The sequence below is a fragment of the Erpetoichthys calabaricus genome, chromosome 2, assembly GCF_900747795.2.
Source record: "Erpetoichthys calabaricus chromosome 2, fErpCal1.3, whole genome shotgun sequence".
Classification (NCBI taxonomy): Eukaryota; Metazoa; Chordata; class Cladistia; order Polypteriformes; family Polypteridae; genus Erpetoichthys; species Erpetoichthys calabaricus.
The window spans coordinates 6,739,054-6,758,298 of NC_041395.2; the positions used below are offsets into that span (position 1 = coordinate 6,739,054).

The following is a 19,245-nucleotide window of genomic DNA, read 5'->3' on the forward strand; positions in this document are numbered from 1 at the left end:
TGTTAACAAAACTACCTCAGAATGGCAGTGACCATAAGACAGAAATACAGCACCATGGGAAAACGAGAATTATATTTATACATTGGTGAAAACAAACGAGAACAATAAATATTACTAATAGATTCCTTGACCTGCAAAACGCCGGGATCTTCATAATCTTCCATAAATGTCTGGGACAAAGTTCTATTTTTCCTTGATTTGTCCCTCTGTTCCACAGTTTAAAATTACAAATCAGACAATTCAGATGAGATTAAAATCCACATTGTACACTTTAGGGGTATTTGGATACATTTCAGTCACCCCATGTAGAAATGAGAAACATTTTCCTACACGCCACCCCCCCCCCCCCCCCTTTTCAGGGTACCATAATGTTTTGGACAATTGTCATCACAGTTATTTGCAAATTTATCAGGTGTGTTTCATGGCTTCATAAGATACCTTGGTTTGCGTCTACCCTTTGGAGTCTGTAGTTGCCATTGTTCAACATGAAGACAAAAGCTGTGCCAATGAAAGTCAAACAATGAGAATGAAAAACAAGAACCAAACCATTGAATACATCACTAAAACCTTAGGATGACCGAAATCAACTGTTTGGAATATCATGAAGAAGAAAGAACACACTGGTGGGCTCAGTCATCACAAAGGGACTGGTGAGCCAAGGAAGACCTCCACTGCTGAGGACAGAAGAAATCTCACTATGGTAAAGAAAAAAACTCAAATGCCTGCCTGAAAGATCAGAAACAGTCTTCAGGAGGTAGGTATGGATGTGTCAGAGATGACAATCAGCAGAAGACTTCATGAACAGAAACACAGAAGCCACACTGCAAGATGCAAACCACCAGTTAGCCACCAAAACAGGATGGCCAGATTATAGTTAGTTTAAAAGAGCCTGCGGAATTCTGGGAAAAGGTCTTGCCAGTTACTCAATTTCAGTCCAACTGAGCAGACCTTCTATATATAGAGAGAAAACATAAGGGGGCAAGCCCTCAAAACAAACAGGAGTTAAAGATGGAGGCATTAGAGGCTTGGCAGAGCATCAGCAGAGTAGATCCACAGCACATGGTGATGTCTATGAATCACAGACTTCAAGCAGGCATTGCATGCAAAGGGGTATGTGAAGCAGTAGAGTGTTGTACCGTGTTGATCATAGATTGATACAGGAGAAAGTAGGGTGTTTATTAATTTTGCTAACATTTGAACAAAAAGGTTGTTAAGATAAAAGAAAAAAATCACTTTGCTGTCCCAATATAAGCGAGAGTATTTTTCAGTTTCTTTGTTACACCTCGCCTGATGAAGGGGCCTTAGCTGCCTCAAAAGCTTACATTTGTAATCTACTTAGTTAGCCAATAAAAGGTGTCATTTCACCCTACTTTCTCCTGTAGGGATATGTGACTAAGTCTCAAATATGATGGCTTTAATAGGCATGTCCCAATATGATACTGCCCTGGAATGGAGGGGGCCGTGAAAAAAACAGTGTTGTGTCCGAAATGTATGCACATCCCCTTCAGTGAAAGCATGCATTGTGAACTTTAATCATGTGTGAATTGTTTGATTTGTAATTTTAAAAACTGTGGCACAGAGGGGGAAAAAAATCAAGGAAAAATGTCTTTGCCCCTGACATTATGGAGGGTATTGCATGAGTAAGAATGTCAAGTGATGCACTGGACCCCCGGTCCAAAGTTGGTTCCCACCTTGAGCCTGTTATCACAACTCTGGATTTAGTAGATTATGAAAACGGATGGACTACATTTAACCCATTAGCATTTTAGTATTGTTCTTAATTTAGTGTTAATAAATGACATTGTCTTACCTTCTCTTAATTTCATCTCTGAGTCTTAAATCCTATTGTTATTTTGCTACAAAAGGAACACAAAATACATGTAGACAGTATAAACATTCACTGTATGAGCAAAGCAAAATAATTAGAAGCACATGGGTTAGTTACAAAGTGACTTTTCCAGTTTGGGCACAACTATTGCAAATACACCTTACATTTACAGTGTCACAGCACTTCATTATCGTCAACAGTCAAAACAAAAGAGATTTTGATATCAATGTACTTTTCAAAATAATTATTGTACAAAGTAAAGACACACTCCAGTTATTTCTACTGTAAGATATGACTAAAAAAAAAAAAAAAAAAAAAAAAAAAACCATGCAGGTGCACTTACAAGTTTAAATTATTGCTTAGCTTTCAGACGGCTATATTATGACACACTGCTTTGACACCAGCTTACCTTAACAGAGATTCTCTTCAATTTATCAGCTTGAGGCCTTTTTAGGTTTACAGTCCACCTGGCTGTTGGGGCTCCTTCTGCAGAGGTAGTCTAAGTTTATACGATTACTTTAAGAAATGTTTCAGTCACATCATCTGTTTACAAGCCGTGACAATTTTTGCTATAGTCCTGCTCCTATGTGAGCCAAAGGCAAGGGATGGGCACCTAGACGGCAAATGTCTTCTGGGCTATGCCACATTTTAAAAAGGGCTGTACATGCAAGAGTCGCTGCCAAAAAGTAATTGCTTTCACGAAAGTTCATTCTTCCTCTTTTAACCTTGCAGGTAAATTAGAGAGAGAGAGAGAAACACACACACACGGCATAACCAGTTTGGCAGGAAATGACAAGTGGAGAATTCTAAACGAGAGCAAAATTAAAAACAAACAGTCTGTTCATTTACAGTTACAAAAATAAGATAAAATTCATTATTTCTGATCACAGGATATAAGCAGAACCATGAACACGGCTACAATCAGCTTAACCAAAGGGCACTTCTGGGTAGAAAAACATCAACCTAACTTGACGTCACTTGAATCAAAGAAGAAAGACGGAAACCCAGCTGGGAGAGTTTAGACAAATCCTATCAATTACAGAATTAGATTGTAACATGGATGTACGTGGGAGGCAGCTTAAGGGCTTTGGTGATGGTAATTACCCACCAAACCAGGGGTTGGCACTGTGTTCTAATACCCTCTCTTCTCCTCCCTCTGCATAATGGATGATTGACAGCCACTCCATCGCTAACATGACTTTCGGTGTCCATCTGCCTGCACCCACCCTTCCTGCCTCACGATCACATAACTCAGAAGCCAGTCATCTTTGCTTCCAGTTCTGTCTTGAACCTGCATCTGAGAGGACATCTCCACAATCACTGCATGTTTCTGTTGTCTTTCAAAACCTTCAATGATATAGGGACACCAAGGTGGTGCCCCAACTCTTTGTCTCTTTTTCTTTAGATTGTAGACCTCATCACATTCAGTTCCTTGTCAAAGTAGTCTATGACACCCTTCCCGAGTCCTATGAACCTCTCTATCTATGGAAAGAGCAAGACAGCATGTTATTGGAACACCTCCTTACAAAGTGCCTGAGGGCACATGGACAAGGTGGTTTACCGTTGGTGCCACCTCAGGGGACCTCATCTATAAAACAATGACTGTTTTACACTTTATTTTTTATAATTTTAATCTCCTCTGTTGTCAACTGGCAGTAGTTCACCTATGAATTCATGGACAGCTATTGCTGGTTTCCATTCTTGTTTAAATAGTGTCTACCTTATTCTCTGTGTGCTTTAACAAATCTGCATGTTTTATGTGTGCCACTTCTGTATTTCATCATTAGCATTTTCTATATGTGTAGGGTAACTGAGAATTGTTCACAGTGCTCTACGCTTGCATTCAGTGAAGCGTGATATACAAAAAAAATAAGCTGTAGTTGTAGAAAGCCATTACTTTTACTAAAGTCAGAATTCATAAAACTTGAACTTGGTGTGGTAATTAGCCTCAAATTTACAGAAGGCTTTGACCATCCAGGAGTCCTTTGCAGGCTTTTTTGGTGTTGCCATGTTAGAGACTCCAAGTGGCGGGACAATGAAGTGAACAGAAAATCTTGTTTATTAATATATTTCAGTGACATGTCAGTCACTTTCTAATGCCGTCCATCCATCCATTTTATAAATCCAGTTGTTTTAAACCTATAATGGAACAGGGACCTTGTGATTTCTGTGAGATGGTCGTTGCATGAGGGGGGACCCAAAAAAAAAAAAAAAAAAAAGATAATTGCTTTTGAAAAGGTCTAAAATATATAAAAAAAATTTACTAGTCTGCTTCAAAGTACTCCTGATTGGAAGACACACATTTGTCCAATCTCCTTTTCCACTGATCAAAACAATTTTTGGAAGTCCTCAACTGGGATGCTATTTAGCACTGTCATCGAAGCAGTGATCACGTCCTCCACACTGTTAAATCAGTGCCCTTTCAAGTCCCTTTTCATTCTCGGGAGCAAGAAAAAGTCACAGGGGGCCAAGTCCAGAGAGTAAAGGGGGGGGGGATGGTGGTGGGGGGCACTGACTGGTCAAAAACTGGCGAATTTGCAATGCTGTGTGTGCCGGAGCATTGTCATGGAGAAGTAGCCATTTGCCTGACTGCCACAATTCTGGCCTTGTCCTCTGCACTCTCTCTCTCTCTCAGCTGTCTTAAGACCCCCAGATAGTACTCTTGATTGACCGTCTGACCCCTTGGAATGAATGCCTTGTGCACAATACTGTATCTCTAATGTCAAAGATGTTTAAACAAATCGGCATCGTTTTCATGTTTAATCTCACCTGTCTGGCATTTTTGGACCTTGGCGAAATCAGGATTCTTCCACTGGCTCAATGCTTGTTTCGTTTCAGGGTCGTACCCATAACACCAACTCTCGTCACCTATTATGACCCTGGACAAGAAGTCTGGGTCACTTTCAATCTCCATTTTCAAGTCTTTGCACACATTGAGTCTAGTGTTCCTCTGGTCATCTGTTAGCAGACGGGGGACAAATTTGGTCTTCAGTCAAAATGCGCTGAACTGAGCTCCATGTTACTCCTGTAGCTTCTGACAACTCATCAATTGTGTAACGACGGTCTTCATTTATTTTTTCATGGATTTTTGTAATGTTTTCATTGTTCCGGCTGCTTGAAGTCTGTCCATTTAAATTTCCATTTTTGAAGCAGGAAAACCATTCGAAAATTCTCCCCCAACTCAAAGCTTCTTCCTTGAAAGCCATCTGAAACATTTGGAATGATTCCGTTGGTGTTTTGCCAAGTAGAAAACAAAATTTCAAACAAGTTCTTTGTTCCGTGAAATTCGACATCACAATTTCAACAGGGTCACAAGAACAGCTGCATGACACGTGAGATCATTTCACAGAGGCAAGGGATGAGAGAACAAGCACTGACCTTGATCCAAGCCCCTCCACTCGCCGTCCAGCCACACGGAGGTCAGTCTCATTTCTTTTGGGTCCCCCCTCGTAATGTCGGCTCTAGGATGTCTAAATCAGCTTGAGACACTTATCACCACGAAAACTGACACAAATACCATTAACATGATTTAAATGAAAGAAAACATTTGTGTTTTTATGTTTGTATATGCATTTTAATTATAACAAAATAAGCACTTTATGAAATTAGAAAATGTATGCATAGCGCAACATTCAGGTACGACCTAGTTAACAGATTTGAAAGTAGGAGTGTTCCATTATTTATTTGCTTCATCAAAGAGACAGGTTTGGTGCAGGCTTTGTGCTAATGACATTGTGTTGTGAAGCACCAGAAAAGAGAAAGTGGAAAGCAAGTTGGAAGAGGGCTTTATAAAATAGAAGGTCAAAGATAAATAGGAAGAAGACAAACTATATGAGGTTTAATGATGACCAGGATTCAGGAAGTTAGCCTGCAGAGGGGGCTCTTGAAATGAGTGGATACATTTAATATCTAGGATTAGTGGCAGCCAAGATGGAGAATTACATACAGAGATAACCCATAGAGTGCAATATGGATGGAACAATTGTAAGAAGGGATCAGGAGTACTGTGTGACAGAAGCGGATACATGGGCAGTAAAGAGACTGCAGGAAAAGTATCGATGTGGCAGAAATGAGAATGCGGAGATCGAAGTGTGGAGTTAGAAAACATACATAAATAAAAAAATAAATGAATAAATAAAATACAATATGAAATGAGATCATCAGAGGTACAACAAATGTGGGAGAGATAACAAGTCTTCACTGATCCATCAATCCTCTAAACCCATCTTATCCAGGGCAAAGGGCTGCTGGAGGAGGCTCTCTTAACAAGTAACAGATGCAGGCAGAAACAGTCCTTGGACAAGGCGCCAGCTCATCACAGGATACACACACACACACACACAAATCAGGGGATGATGTAGCATTGCCAATTCACAATTCCCAGATGACTTTGGACTGTGGAGGGGAAAAAAAACTGGAGCAAAACCACATGGACCAAAGCACCCACGATGCAACTCCCAGACTCCTAACTACGAGATAACAATGCTACTGCTGCCTCACCTTGCACCTACTGTAATTAATTGATTATTAACATATTTACATTAACTGTTGCCTTGGTTTCACCTCAGCCACTCTTAAAACTCGAGCTATTACTGACGTTTGGTAAAGTTCATATTCACTGAAGTTTCATTCTCGTTGTTCTCCCATGGTTTAAAAGTAAAGGGCTGCTGGAGGAGCCTCTCTCAGCAAGGAACAGACACTCAAGAACATGGCCAAATTTATATAGTGAGTATTCAAAAAAAAAAAAAAAGTGTGTTTTTTTTTTTTTTTTTTTTTTTTGAGCCATACATGATTACTGATGGGAGCTGACAGGGCATGGCTAAAAGCACATACAAGTGTGCATAGTTTGAAGTTTGTCTGAGATTTATAAAAGAACTTGTTGTGGTACCTGCCGATCATATGGTTTTATAAATCTGATTTGTTTATCTGTATGCAGTTTTTGCCTTTATGGCATAAGAAAAATTTTAGAATGGAATCTAAGCAAGGTCATGATGTCCCAGATAAAAGCAGCTGACTTAACACTGCAATCCACACCCGCAGGCACTGTTGCCTACTAAAGAACTTCATCAAGGTAGCAGAGAAACCCCACGCTCAGCCAAAATCTCGACCTGGTCTCCTTATTACAGCCTTTGACTGGCAGATCACAGAAGATCTGAGCAAGCTGTTAAGATTTCCAGATCACATACACAACACTTCAGCCAGACAGGATCACCGTTTCAGAGGGCACCAAATAGTTGATCATGTTCAAACTTGCAGTGTTCTAGGAAGAACACACACGAGATGCAAGTGAAAGGAGAACAGCATGATACTGGAAGCTTGTAGAGAAGTCAGATTAGTGGTTGCCAGACTTTCTGTGAGCCAATGGCAGTAGGCTGTCAGGACTTTGCGGGTTGGACACTCTGCATAAGATAATAGGATAGGCTTTATAAAAGAAAATAAAAGAGAGAGAGCCATAAAAGCTGTGGCTGAGAAAACCACTAGGTGTCTATGGATCAAAAGAGACGATCCATGGGAGGTGTGAGAGGCGGCCGGCAGCTTATCCCGGCCAACACATCCAGGCCGCTAAATGGAGTCCTCCTTGCAGCATGGAGGTGCCCTGGATTCCCGCAGGGCATCATGGGAAGATGGAGTTCGACTTCACAGCCCTGCTGGGTGCCGTGGGTGCCATCAGGTGATGCTGCAGGGAGATGCAGGGATTTTTATTTTCCCTATAGCCCGGAAGCACTCCCAAGTCACGGGGGTTGGAAGAACAGAAGTACTTCCAGGCTGAAGAAAAATATAAGGCTTCATCTGATCCGGAAGTGCTATTGAATCACATGGACTGAAGGACAGGAGCACTTCCGGGTCAAGGACTATTTAAAGGACTGGTGCAGACCCAGCAGGCTGAGCCAGAGTTGGGAAGGTGTGTGATGGAGCTGCTGGGAGTGGAGGATTGCTTTATTGTAGTGTATTGTTATTGTGATTATTGATTTATGGTGGTGGAGGTGCTTTGGGGCACATTGAAGAAGAAAATTAAAATACTTCTGTGTGCTTTTAAACCAGTGTCTGCATCGGTCTGCTGGGTTTCACAGGGCAACAGCGCCCTCAAGTGTCCACATATTTACAGAGGTTACAGCTGGAATGCAAGTAGGGACATGATCAACCCAGGCATGACAGTGTATGGCACTGAAAGACTCGAAACATGGGTTGACTACAGGAACATCACTGATGACACACATTAATGCATATATGATGGAAGGTGCATCTTGGAACAAAACAATGGTTTCTGAAACATTTTGTAGAACAAGTTGAAGTGTATCCCCTAATCCCCTAAAATCATACTGTGCATTTCTCGAAATTGTGAACACTTTACTCAAACTAAAATGTTGCTCTAGAGATATGCTTGCTATTGTCACAGATGAAAGTATCATTGATCATTAACGGCTAAATGCCAAATGTAGTACAGACAAAACAAAAATTTGAAAAACTCTGCTGTCATTAAAAGGACTCACAAGGGCAAATTCAATGTTGTCTGTCCACCTTGCAGAAACAACTATTAGAACTTAACCCAAAAAAACATATCAGCCAGCAGTACATGTAAAGATATATAGGAGAAAGTAGGGTGAAATGACACCTTTTATTGGCTAACTACATAGATTATAAATGCAAGCTTTCAAGGCAGCTAAGGCCCCTTCATCAGGTTACACCTTGCTTGATGAAGGGGCCTTAGCTGCCTCAAAAGCTTGCATTTGTAGTCTATTTAGTTAGCCAATAAAAGGTGTCATTTCACCCTACTTTCTCCTGTATCAATCTATGGGTAACACGGGACAACACTCTATTGCTATAAAGAAATATAAAAAATGATCATTTGCAAAATTTGGATTAAGTAATTATTTATTAAAGACCATTATGACTTATGAAAGTAGATAAAACTATTTTATATTACAATACATGAAAATACAAGGCAACAAATATCCAGACATACACATCACTGCAGGTTTCTCCTGTAGCTGCCCATATGATGAGTTCTATGTGTTTCCTATTAACCCATATTGTATTTCACAGTTTAGCTGAGGTTGTCCCTTTCATGCTTCTGGATTCAAAGGCCGATTATGATGATTTTCAGGACGACGCAAATGCTGCTCAGGAGAATACTCGACATCTGCAACCTGTCCATCTCCATGCTGTCCGACATGATGACTTTCTTGTGGTTCTTCATCTTCTAGTCCCAAAATTGCATTCAGTATGGGCTCATCGCCATGTTGTAAGGGGTGATCATTTATCACTTCCTCTCCTGGATCTTCATCTGACATTCTTTGTTGATACACAGTTATTAACATGGAATCTTTATTAATCACTCACTTTAAATGCTACAAAGCTCACAACTCATTGGTGTCAACGTATTCTGCTGGAGACATCAGCAAGAAACAAACAAAAAAAAAAAAAAAACTTTTATTGGAAACTTTTTTTTTTCTTTTAAATAGGATCAACAACTTTAAAAATCATTGTGAAAATTATAATTGTGTTGGTCAAACTAAACTTAAAATATAAATAAACCAGTTAAAAACTCAAACTGAAAAACTGTTCAAAATTTTTTCAATAAAACTTAAATAAATTTGGTGTATATATAATACATTCATACATACATAGATAGACTCTAAAAAGTATTCACCCCCTAAGATTTCTTCAAGTTTCATTATTTTTAACACTTAAAGTAGATTTAATTTGGCTTTTTTGACACTAATGTAACAGAAAAAAAACTCTTGCTACATTCATGTTTCATACCTCATTGCTCCTGAATTCCGATTCATGGTGTTTCATATTCAGAAGTACAAGTGCCCTGCATCTAACTGTAATGGGAGCACAGCTGTCCTCCAAAACCGCATGGATGTGCACATTGATATGTTTATGCATGAGTCAATCTGCTTCACCAACAAAAAACAAACGTCACATTTTTGAGTCCACTCATGGTATTATTATGCTGCATTCCACATGAAGGGAGAAATCAGAATTTCCAAGTTTCTAGTCAGAATTTTCAACTGGAACACCCCTTGAAATGGATTTCCAACTCGGATATTTGGGGTCGGTCTGTGAAGTCCAAGTTTGTCGGACTTCAGATTATGACATCAAAAAGGTGACTGTGAACTTTAGCGAAAGCTGTAGTATTATATTATTACCATTTCTATTTATTTGTGCCTCATCATATCAGTCATTCACACAGTACTTGTGCACCTTCTATCTGTGGATATGTTGCTACAATGTTTGGATATGCAAAATACTGCATAATGCATTGGTATCAGCTGCCACTTATTCCAATGGAGCAAGAACAACAAAGGTATCCCTGGATGCATCCATATTGGTAATGCCAAATGTTTTACTAAAACACAGACAACTAGGGTGTGACGCCATTCCCAGCTCCAACATTCAACTTCCGAGGTAAATTGAATGAAGTTTTAAAACTAACAAAACTGGCGATGTAGGAGCTGATGTATACACGGTTTTATTCTGGAGGGTGGAAGTTCGTCAGCTGTACATGTTTAGGTCGATAAAGCAGCTATGGTTGGCACTGTTAGACCAAGAGATTTCTGGGTAATAAAAAGGAGCCTGCAATGGTGGGGCCATGACTGTTATCACAGCTGTAGATCTCCTCCATTGTTGTTTTGCCACTGCTAGTGCTGACCTATGGCCACAGCACTAAGACCATGAGTACAGGCAAAACAACAAACACATGATTTCCTATCTGAATGTTCTCATTAATGTTGCATGGCCACAGATCAGATAGATAGAGATAGATAAGATAGATTGATACTTTATTAATCCCAAGGGGAAATTCACATACTCCAGCAGCAGCATACTGATAAAGAACAATATTAAAGAGTGATAATGTATATATGTATCGGATCTAGAACCGCATATAAAAGTGACTTGAATCTGTTTTGAAAAGAACGGATTTCTGTGTGTGCACCGCACCCCCCCCCCCCCCCCCCCAAAAAGTCACATTAAAGCAACAAATTGCTTTTGAGTCACTTCAGTCTAGTAATGTAAACATAGCCAATGTGAAGGTGAAAAAAGAACTCTGAAAATGGACTAAATTTGTTACAATTATAAGACTCAAAATGATCACAAATATTTACTTTAACATGACACACCTAAACCATCACTGGTGAAGCCAATTCGTTTCACATGTCATATAATTATGAGACACACTCTTGACCAACTGGAGGTAGTACAACAACAATTTATTTCTTGTATAGCCCAAAAATTACACAAGGAATGCCTAAATGGGCTTTAACAAGCCCTGTTTGACAGCCATCCAGCCTTGACTCCCTAAGAAGAGAAGACCCCCTCACCCACCCACCAACCAAAAGAGAAAGGAGAAAAATAGCAGAAATCTTGGGAAAGGAGATTCAGAGGGAGACCTTCTTTCGGGTATGTTGGGTGTGCAATGGGTGTCAAAAATGGGGTAAATACAACGCATAAAACAGAACACAAGTAATCCTCTTCACAGAGCTTGATGTCCATTCTATCATTCCCACCTTAGAAATACAACTTCTTTGTTCTTGCACAACGCTACTCACTACTGCGACAACTCTAAGGGCAAGATGCAAAAAAAGATTATACCACTCACTAAAAAACAATCACAAAACAAATTATTTAGAAACTACTTATATAAATGAAAAGCAATAATATCAGTCCATTGGCTAATTGTAGAACCATGGCCTGACAAGCCAGACACAGTCAGAGTCCTAGAGACCACAGCCAACAAGCCAGTTCCCCCATTGGCCATTCCATAGCTGCATCAGTGCTGGGTTGGCAAATCAAGGGGAAAGAGGACCCTATTACCCGATGATTCCAGTCCTCCTAGAGGTGTAAGAGAGAAGCAAAGTAAAACTGGTTGCCACTACCTACAATGCTACACATCCCATCTCTGACATTCCAGCCTGGAGAACTTCAGCAGAAGTGTGTCAAGAAACCCTACTGTACTCCTTCTTGCCTAAAACAAAATGTCTTTATAATGGCTCACTGTTACTGCTCTCCTTTTATCTTTAGCAAAGTCAGAAGTTTTCTTTCCTTTTAGTAATTTTGGTGTTTATTTAATCATTCTGCTTCAGTAAAAGTGATTTTTTTCCACTTGAGACAAATTAATTTCTGTCTACCTGTAGGATTTCCAAACGAAAACACCAAGCAACACCTTGAAAAGTACAAGTAAGGAAATGGAGACAAGAAGATCTCCAAGACACTGAAGATCCAGTTAAATCAATCATGAAGAAATGGAAAGAGTATGGAAAAGCTGGAATTTTCCTTGAGCAGGCTGTCCACAAAAATTGAAGATGAGTGAGGGAGGCCAGTTGAGAACTACAGTGGCTCAAATTGAAGAAACTGCAGACAACAACTTTTTTACAGGAAAGTGGCAAAGGAAAAAACACACAGGACATCTCAGCAAAAGGGACATGGGAGACCGGGATGTCCGGTGGAACAATGTTCTGTGGTGTAATGAGACCAAAACAGAGCTTTTTGGCCATCAGACTAAACACCATATTACACTATAAATTATCGAAAACATACCATCCCCACCGAGAAGGATGCTGGTGGCAGAAACGGGATGTGGAGAGTCTTCTTTGCAGAAGACTCTGGAAGGCTTGAGAGGAAAATTAATACAGCAAAATATTGGCAAAAAAAATCTGCAAAAACCTGCATCATGGGAGAAGACAACAAGCTGAAACATAAAGCCAACGCTACAGAGGAATGGAATAAAAAGCAATGTGAATGTCCTGGAGTGGCTGAGTCAAAGTCCAGATCTCAATCCAACTGAGAATTTTTGGCTGGACTTGACAGAGGCTGTTCATTCAGATTTCCATGACACCTGACAGAACAAAGAAAAATGGCAGAGCTGATAGGGAGACAGACCTGTGCACATAGATTCAATGCTGTTATGGCTGCTGTCTACTAAACATTGATTTGAAGGGAGTGAAAACTTGTGTTCAATTATTTTCTGTTTTATATGTTTAATTCATTTAGGCCATGTTGCAGAGATCTGTTTGCAATTAGGCAATAAAGAGTCTTTTCCTATTTATCAGTGTCAAAACAGGCAAATTAAATAATTTGTAATCCAATGTGGTGTAATTTCCAAGGGGGTGAATACGTTTTATAGGCACTGTAGATAGATTGACAAATAAGCGGTTATATAATAAAGTATATAATAAAGTAAAAGAAATTTAAAATTTCTCCTTCACTTTCTATAATCTATTCTGGTAGCATCAGGTACAAAACAAGAATCAGCACTGCATAGTTCACACACAAGTCTGATTTGGACACACCAATTAACTTAACATGTCTGTCTTTGGGATGGAGTAGCTGGAGAAAATATATAATTTTTTTTTTTAATATATATATGGCCAGACATTAACTGGGCCAGTATTAAGACCAATTCTTCTGGAGCTGTAAGGCAGCATTACTAACATTACTCCACTCTGCTGTCCTAGATAACATCTACAGTAATATTGAGGAGATCTGTATGATGAAGATTATTATTAAACAGATATTTATAACTCTACTAAGAAACTATACTAAGAAACAACACTGGGCAAACTGTACTTTATTAGAAAAAGTAGTATGCTCAAAAATCAATTATATTGACAGAAGGAGATTTTCTTTCTTTGTAAATTTTCTTCCTTTTTTGTTATTCTGGTGTATGTGTGTCTACATATTTATTTTAAAAGCTTTTGTAAAAGCCAAATTTCGTCCTGGGGACCAGTAATGTTTTAGCTATCAAAATCAATTACATTGACAGTAAATAAATAAATACATTAAATCCATCTGAGAAAACTTTGGAGACTTCCTTTTTCATGCAGAATGCCACTGAATACTATCAAAAATTGCAGCTATACTGACAAAAATATGAATGACATTATGATGGCCCGATTTCAACATTTCAGAATTTAGCAGGGATCCCCAACTCCGGTTCTGGAGGGCCCCAGTGGCTGCAGGTTTTCATTCTAACCATTTTCTTAATTATTGACCTTTTTGGCTGCTAATTAACTTCTGAATTAATTTTAATTGACTTGTTTTTTTAAGATATGTTTCCCTGAATTTCCTTCATTTCTTTCCTTAAATGACACCCAAACAGAAATGAAATATGAAGTGAGTGAGCCAACAGAAGACCAACTAAGTCAGGGCCTCAAACTCCAACCAATTTCACTCCAACCAGTTGCTTAATTAGGCACCAATTCTTGTTGTTAATTAAACTTGTTCTTTAAGTCCAAGACTTGTTGCTGCTCTCTTTGTGCAATAGCAGACATTTCCAAAATTGTGGATTTTCTCTAAGTGTTCTGTTAAAATGTTTTGGGGACTAAGCAGGTCATCATTCCTGAGACCTTCACCTTTATTTATTTTCAGATATTACATGATGGACAGACACAGTTTCCCGATCATGTTTTGATTAATTTTGTATCTTATTATTATTTGGTTGCTAATTAAGTAAAAAGAAACAATTCAGGGGCCTGAGTCTTCAAGAGCAAGTCAAATAAAATTAATTCAAAAAAAGTTAATTAGGAGCAAAAACTGGTCACTAATTAAGAAAAGGGTTAGAATGAAAACCTGCAGCCACTGGGGCCCTCCAGGATCGGAGTTGGGGACCCCTGGTTTAGAGTTTAAAAAAAAAAAAAAAAAAAGGGGGGGGGGGGGTATCCCATATAACACCACTTTTCTTCAGATACCATATCTGATACATGTGAAGGCATATATGAATAACTAGCTATGTAAGCCCATGCTGTAAAATGCACAGGGTCCTAGAAACTATGGAAGTTGTCGGGAAAAAAAATGAACTGTAGAGATGTCAGGTAATTGAAAGGAACTACTCTGAGCGTCTCTCTCCTAGGAGGTTTTGGGCAGGGCAGACACCCACACACTTCCGTGCATAGACGTTTATATATAAGACAAGTGAACAGTTAGTAATCCCCTGAAATGCTATCTTTGTGTGTTCATACGGATTGCGATTTATGTTCAAGAGTCGGGCCACAAGAATGTTAATATAACCCAGTGTGGCCCCCAACTGGAATTTTTATTACAAATTCTGATGTAAAGAAGTTATACTGAACTGCTTAGGATTCTTTATGAAGGTCACCAACATTGTCGTCAGAGTTTGTATTTCTTAAGCTCTCTCTCGTTTTACGGAGAATGTCTGAAACATACAGACCAAAAAAAATATATAAAACACACACAAACAAACGAAGCAGATGATGAACATTTGAACAGCGTTGTACAATATCCATGTACACTGAAAAAAGGGAGATGGCAGGTTGTTACATTTACAAAAATGAATTTACTCTATATTACATGTATTGTTTATGTTCCACTTTTGAACATAACTCGATCGCGTTTAATTTATTGAATCTTGTGGGATGCACAATATACTAATTTCAGTCATTTAGGTAGAAGTCAAAATAGTTATATTTAGTCCTCACCAGAAATTAATACACACCAAGCGGATTCATCGTCAGCAGAAGTTGGATAACTTGGTGGTCAAGTCATGTGACTTTCAAAGAAGCAACAGTTTGTATGTCGGAGTTATTGTCGCCAGTTAAGAGTAAAAGGTTAGTGAAATAGTTAAAAAATGAAAAAATAAAAAACCACACACACACACGAGTAATATTCAGATATTCACTTAAAACAATTAATCACACAGACAAATGTTACTCCGTTTTGCATTTTTCCTTGTATTCTCTTTTAATGTTTTATCTAACTGTGCTCACTAACTACCGTCACAAGTCACTAAATGTACTATTAAGTTGTCTAGATTTACTCGCTTAGTGCAGGTACGTTTACGTATTTAAAATAAAAAAAAGAAAGAAAAAGTTCTGACTTTCGTGACGGGTCAACTACTTTCAGTATTGCAGTTCATTAATATTATCATAACATTGCTCAACCTGATAAATACTATTAATACAGAGAAATAAATGATACACCCAAATACAATACAATGCAGTTGGCAAATTTGTTTGTTTGAAATTAAAAAAAATTATTTTGTGAAAGAAGGTGCCAAGCAGCAATTTTTGCACTTTATATTGTACTAATATTTAACATGTATTCTATAATATACAGTTACATAAATATAAATACATGTATTTTATAAGCAAAGCAATTTTATTTTGTGCATACTTTTTTATTTTAATCTAACATGCCATTTTTTTCAGTGTAATTGGCTTTTGCAATTTTAAACATTCAAACAAATCAGTACGTTCAGGGTACGTTTTATACCAAGGACTATCTACAACTGAAAATTACCAAACATTAAAAAGCCGTTTACACATTTGTTCTGCTTATAAGTATGAATTAAAAGAGCAAACTTAACGAGGCTGATATTGATATTTTTACACGTCGCCTTTTAAATAAAAACAATCTCGTCTCGTTACTTAAGTACTTCCTGGCAAAATGCACGCCTTTCGCAAGTTTAAGAAAAATAAATGCTCTAAGAAAGCGTAAAAAAAGTGCAGAAAAAGAAAAGATACCTGTTGCTCTTTCGGACATTCTACGGTTAGACAAATCTCGCCGGGCTGACGGCTTCAGTACTTTAAAGTGAAAATAGCAAAGCCTGTCAGCACCCGCACACCCAGCACTCATCTGGCGCGTGGCACGCACCTCCCGCTCAGATATTGGCTCCTCCCCGACTGTCGACAGGGCGTGACGTCACAAAAGGAACCCACAAGCTCGCGGGAGTTGAGGAGTCCGACATTTCAGCAAGTAAGACGCCGTTGTTTGATCTTTAAGTCTTTTTCTATATAAATAGCAATTCATTATTATAAAGGTGTCACTTTTCGAAGTTGTGAGGATGCATGTTATATGTAACTTCAAGAAATCGGGCGTTCTTGAACCCGAAAGTACGCTTCGCAAAAACCCGTTATCTTAGCGCCGCTATCCGAAAGAAACATAAACGGAGTTAGCGTGAACGTTACGTGTCCCCACGGCTAATAGGGCGTTTTACTGTATAAGACAATATGGATGCAATGAGAAGTTAAGAAAAATGGGACTTTTTTATTGGCTAACCGAAATGCAGACCACAATGTGCCCAACCATCAAGTAACACCCGCAGCATCGGGCTGTCATCCTCATCGAATCGCCCTTTCGGAGTACAGTCTTGGCCAAGAGTTCTGAGAATGACCCAAGTGTTAGTTTTCACAACGTTTGCTGCTTAAGTGTTTTTAGATCTTTGTGTCAGATGTTTCTGTGCTATACTGAAGTAGAATTACAAGCATTTCATAAGCTTCAAAGGCTTTTATTGACAACTAGTCATTAAGCCCGTTACAATAACGGGCGCTAGAACAGTAGTGCATAAACATTAGTAGGAACAGTCTATATTAAATGGCAAGGGACTTTGACCTCATTCTTTTTGTTGGTCGTATTTTTCTTTGTCTTTCAGCCTTTCTTTTGTTGATGTTTACTTGCTGAGCTGACCGTTCTTCATGGGCTGCCGCCGTGTATTGTGTGTCTTAAATTTTCTGTGACAGTAATACTGTCTTGTACGTCCGCTGGCTTGTACGCCCGTAATATACCTTTAATTTTCTTTGGCGTTAATACAGGCGTGCGCGTCAGTAATATGCCTTTAATTTTCTCTGACAGTAATACTGGCTTGTATGTGGCTGTAATATGCGTCACTGTACTGTGTACATTTAATTTCCTCTCGCAGTAATACTGGTTTGTATTTCCGTAAAACGCTTGTAATTTTCTCTTGACAGTAATGTCGCGCATGCGCACTTCACCAGAAGACACACCCACACGGACACCTGGACGCACACAGGGATTTTATTAAAGAGGATGACATGACGTTTATGCACAGAGTCCATATTTGAAGTGTTGGCCCTTCTTTCTTTTTCAAGACCTCTGCAATTCACCCTGGCAGACTGTCTTGCCAATCAACTTCTGGGCCAAATCCTGACTGATGGCAGCTGCCCATTCTTGCAGAATCAATGCTTGGAGTTGGTCAGAATTGGTGGGTTTTTGTTTGCCCACCCACCTCTTGACCACAAATTCTCAATGGGATTAAAGGTCTGGGGAGTTACCTGGCCATGGACCCCAAATTTCCATGATTTGTTCCCCCAGCCACTTTCTCACTTTTACCTTATGGCCTGGTGCTCCATCATGTTGGTTCTTGGATGATTGGGAGAAGTTGCTCTCGGTTGATGTTTTGGTCCCATTCTTTATTCCTGGCTGTGTTCTTAGGCCCAATTGTGAGTGAGCAGAAACACCACGTGACATGAATGGTCTCAGGGTGCTTTACTCTTGGCATGACACAGGACTGATGGTAGCGCCGCTCACCTTTTCTTTTCTTCTCCAGATGCCCCAAAGGGGATTCATCAGAGAAAATGACTTGACCCCAACAGTCCTCACAGTCCAATCACAGAATATCAGTCTGTCCCTAATGGTTTTCATGGCTTCTTTGCTGCCCTTCTTGACACCCACCAGACCATCCTCCAAAAGTCTTCACCTTACTCCCACCTGCCTGCTGCTATTCCTGAGCCAGCTCTGCCCTGGTGGTGCCCACAGCTGATTCAACTTTAGGAGACGCTTCTGGCACTTGTTGGACTTTCTTGGGTGCCCTGAAGCCTTCTTCGCGTCTCTATTGTAACTCAATCAGCATCACAGAGTGACCTCCAGCCTTGTCATCATCGACAGTCTCACAGGTGGCGCAGTGGTAGTGCTGCTGCCTTGCAGTAAGGAGATTGTGGGTTCGCTTCCCGGGTCCTCCCTGTGTGGAAAACGCTTTGAGTAGTGAGAAAAGCTCCATAGAAATGTAAAGAATTATTATTAACGAGAGGATCACTGAAATGACGTCAGCAGGTCCTTTTGTGGCAGGGCTGGCATGCAGTGGTTTCTTAAGATGAAGTTCATTTTCATGGCAAAGAGGGACTTTACAATTAATTGCAATTCATCTGATCGCTCTTCAGAACATTCTGGACTAGATGGAAATTGCCATCATAAAAACAGAGGCAGCAAACTTTGTGAAAATGAATATTGTGTCATTCTCAAAACTTTTGGCCATGACTGTAATGGTGTGTGATACTGCAAAATTTGCTGTCGATCCAATACCAAGTAAATTCAGGGCCAGTAATACCAATAATCGATGCCAAAACATTTTAGTTAAAAAAGCAGCTTATGTATTTTCGTGTAAGAGAGAGCATTGAGTTATGATTTATGAGGTGAATGCATCATCAATATGCCAAATCTGAATGCATTTTCCTGACCACTAAATGATTTTGTGATTTTTGCTTTCCACAGTTAATTAATCATGTTAAAACCCAGCACTGATTTTAAGCAAAGTTTTTAGGCAAATAAAAAAAAAATGTTATTACTGTAATGACCTGAATTTGCAGACATGAAATCTGTACATAATTATTACTGGAGGACAATGAATGTTTTAAAACTTGCATTCTTCTTTCCTTCAG

The 19,245-nt window shown here is 39.3% G+C and overlaps 1 protein-coding gene across 2 annotated transcripts in view; it reads right to left on the reverse strand.

Moving 5' to 3' along the window:
• Positions 1 to 16,453, reverse strand: part of LOC114669436 (butyrophilin subfamily 1 member A1-like) — a 51,948-nt gene extending 35,495 nt beyond the window's left edge. Inside the window, exons 1-2 of one of the 2 annotated variants that reach the window (XM_028825660.2) lie at positions 16,315 to 16,453; positions 1,811 to 1,856 (exon numbers count right to left, since the gene is read on the reverse strand). In XM_028825660.2, coding sequence (XP_028681493.1) covers positions 1,811 to 1,826 — 16 coding nt within the window. In that variant the 5' untranslated portion in view covers positions 1,827 to 1,856; positions 16,315 to 16,453. Of the gene's footprint in view, positions 1 to 1,810; positions 1,857 to 2,237; positions 2,548 to 16,314 lie in introns of those variants that run through there. The other variant, XM_028825661.2, reaches the window with a different exon arrangement.
• Between the last annotated feature and the right edge of the window lie 2,792 nt (positions 16,454 to 19,245).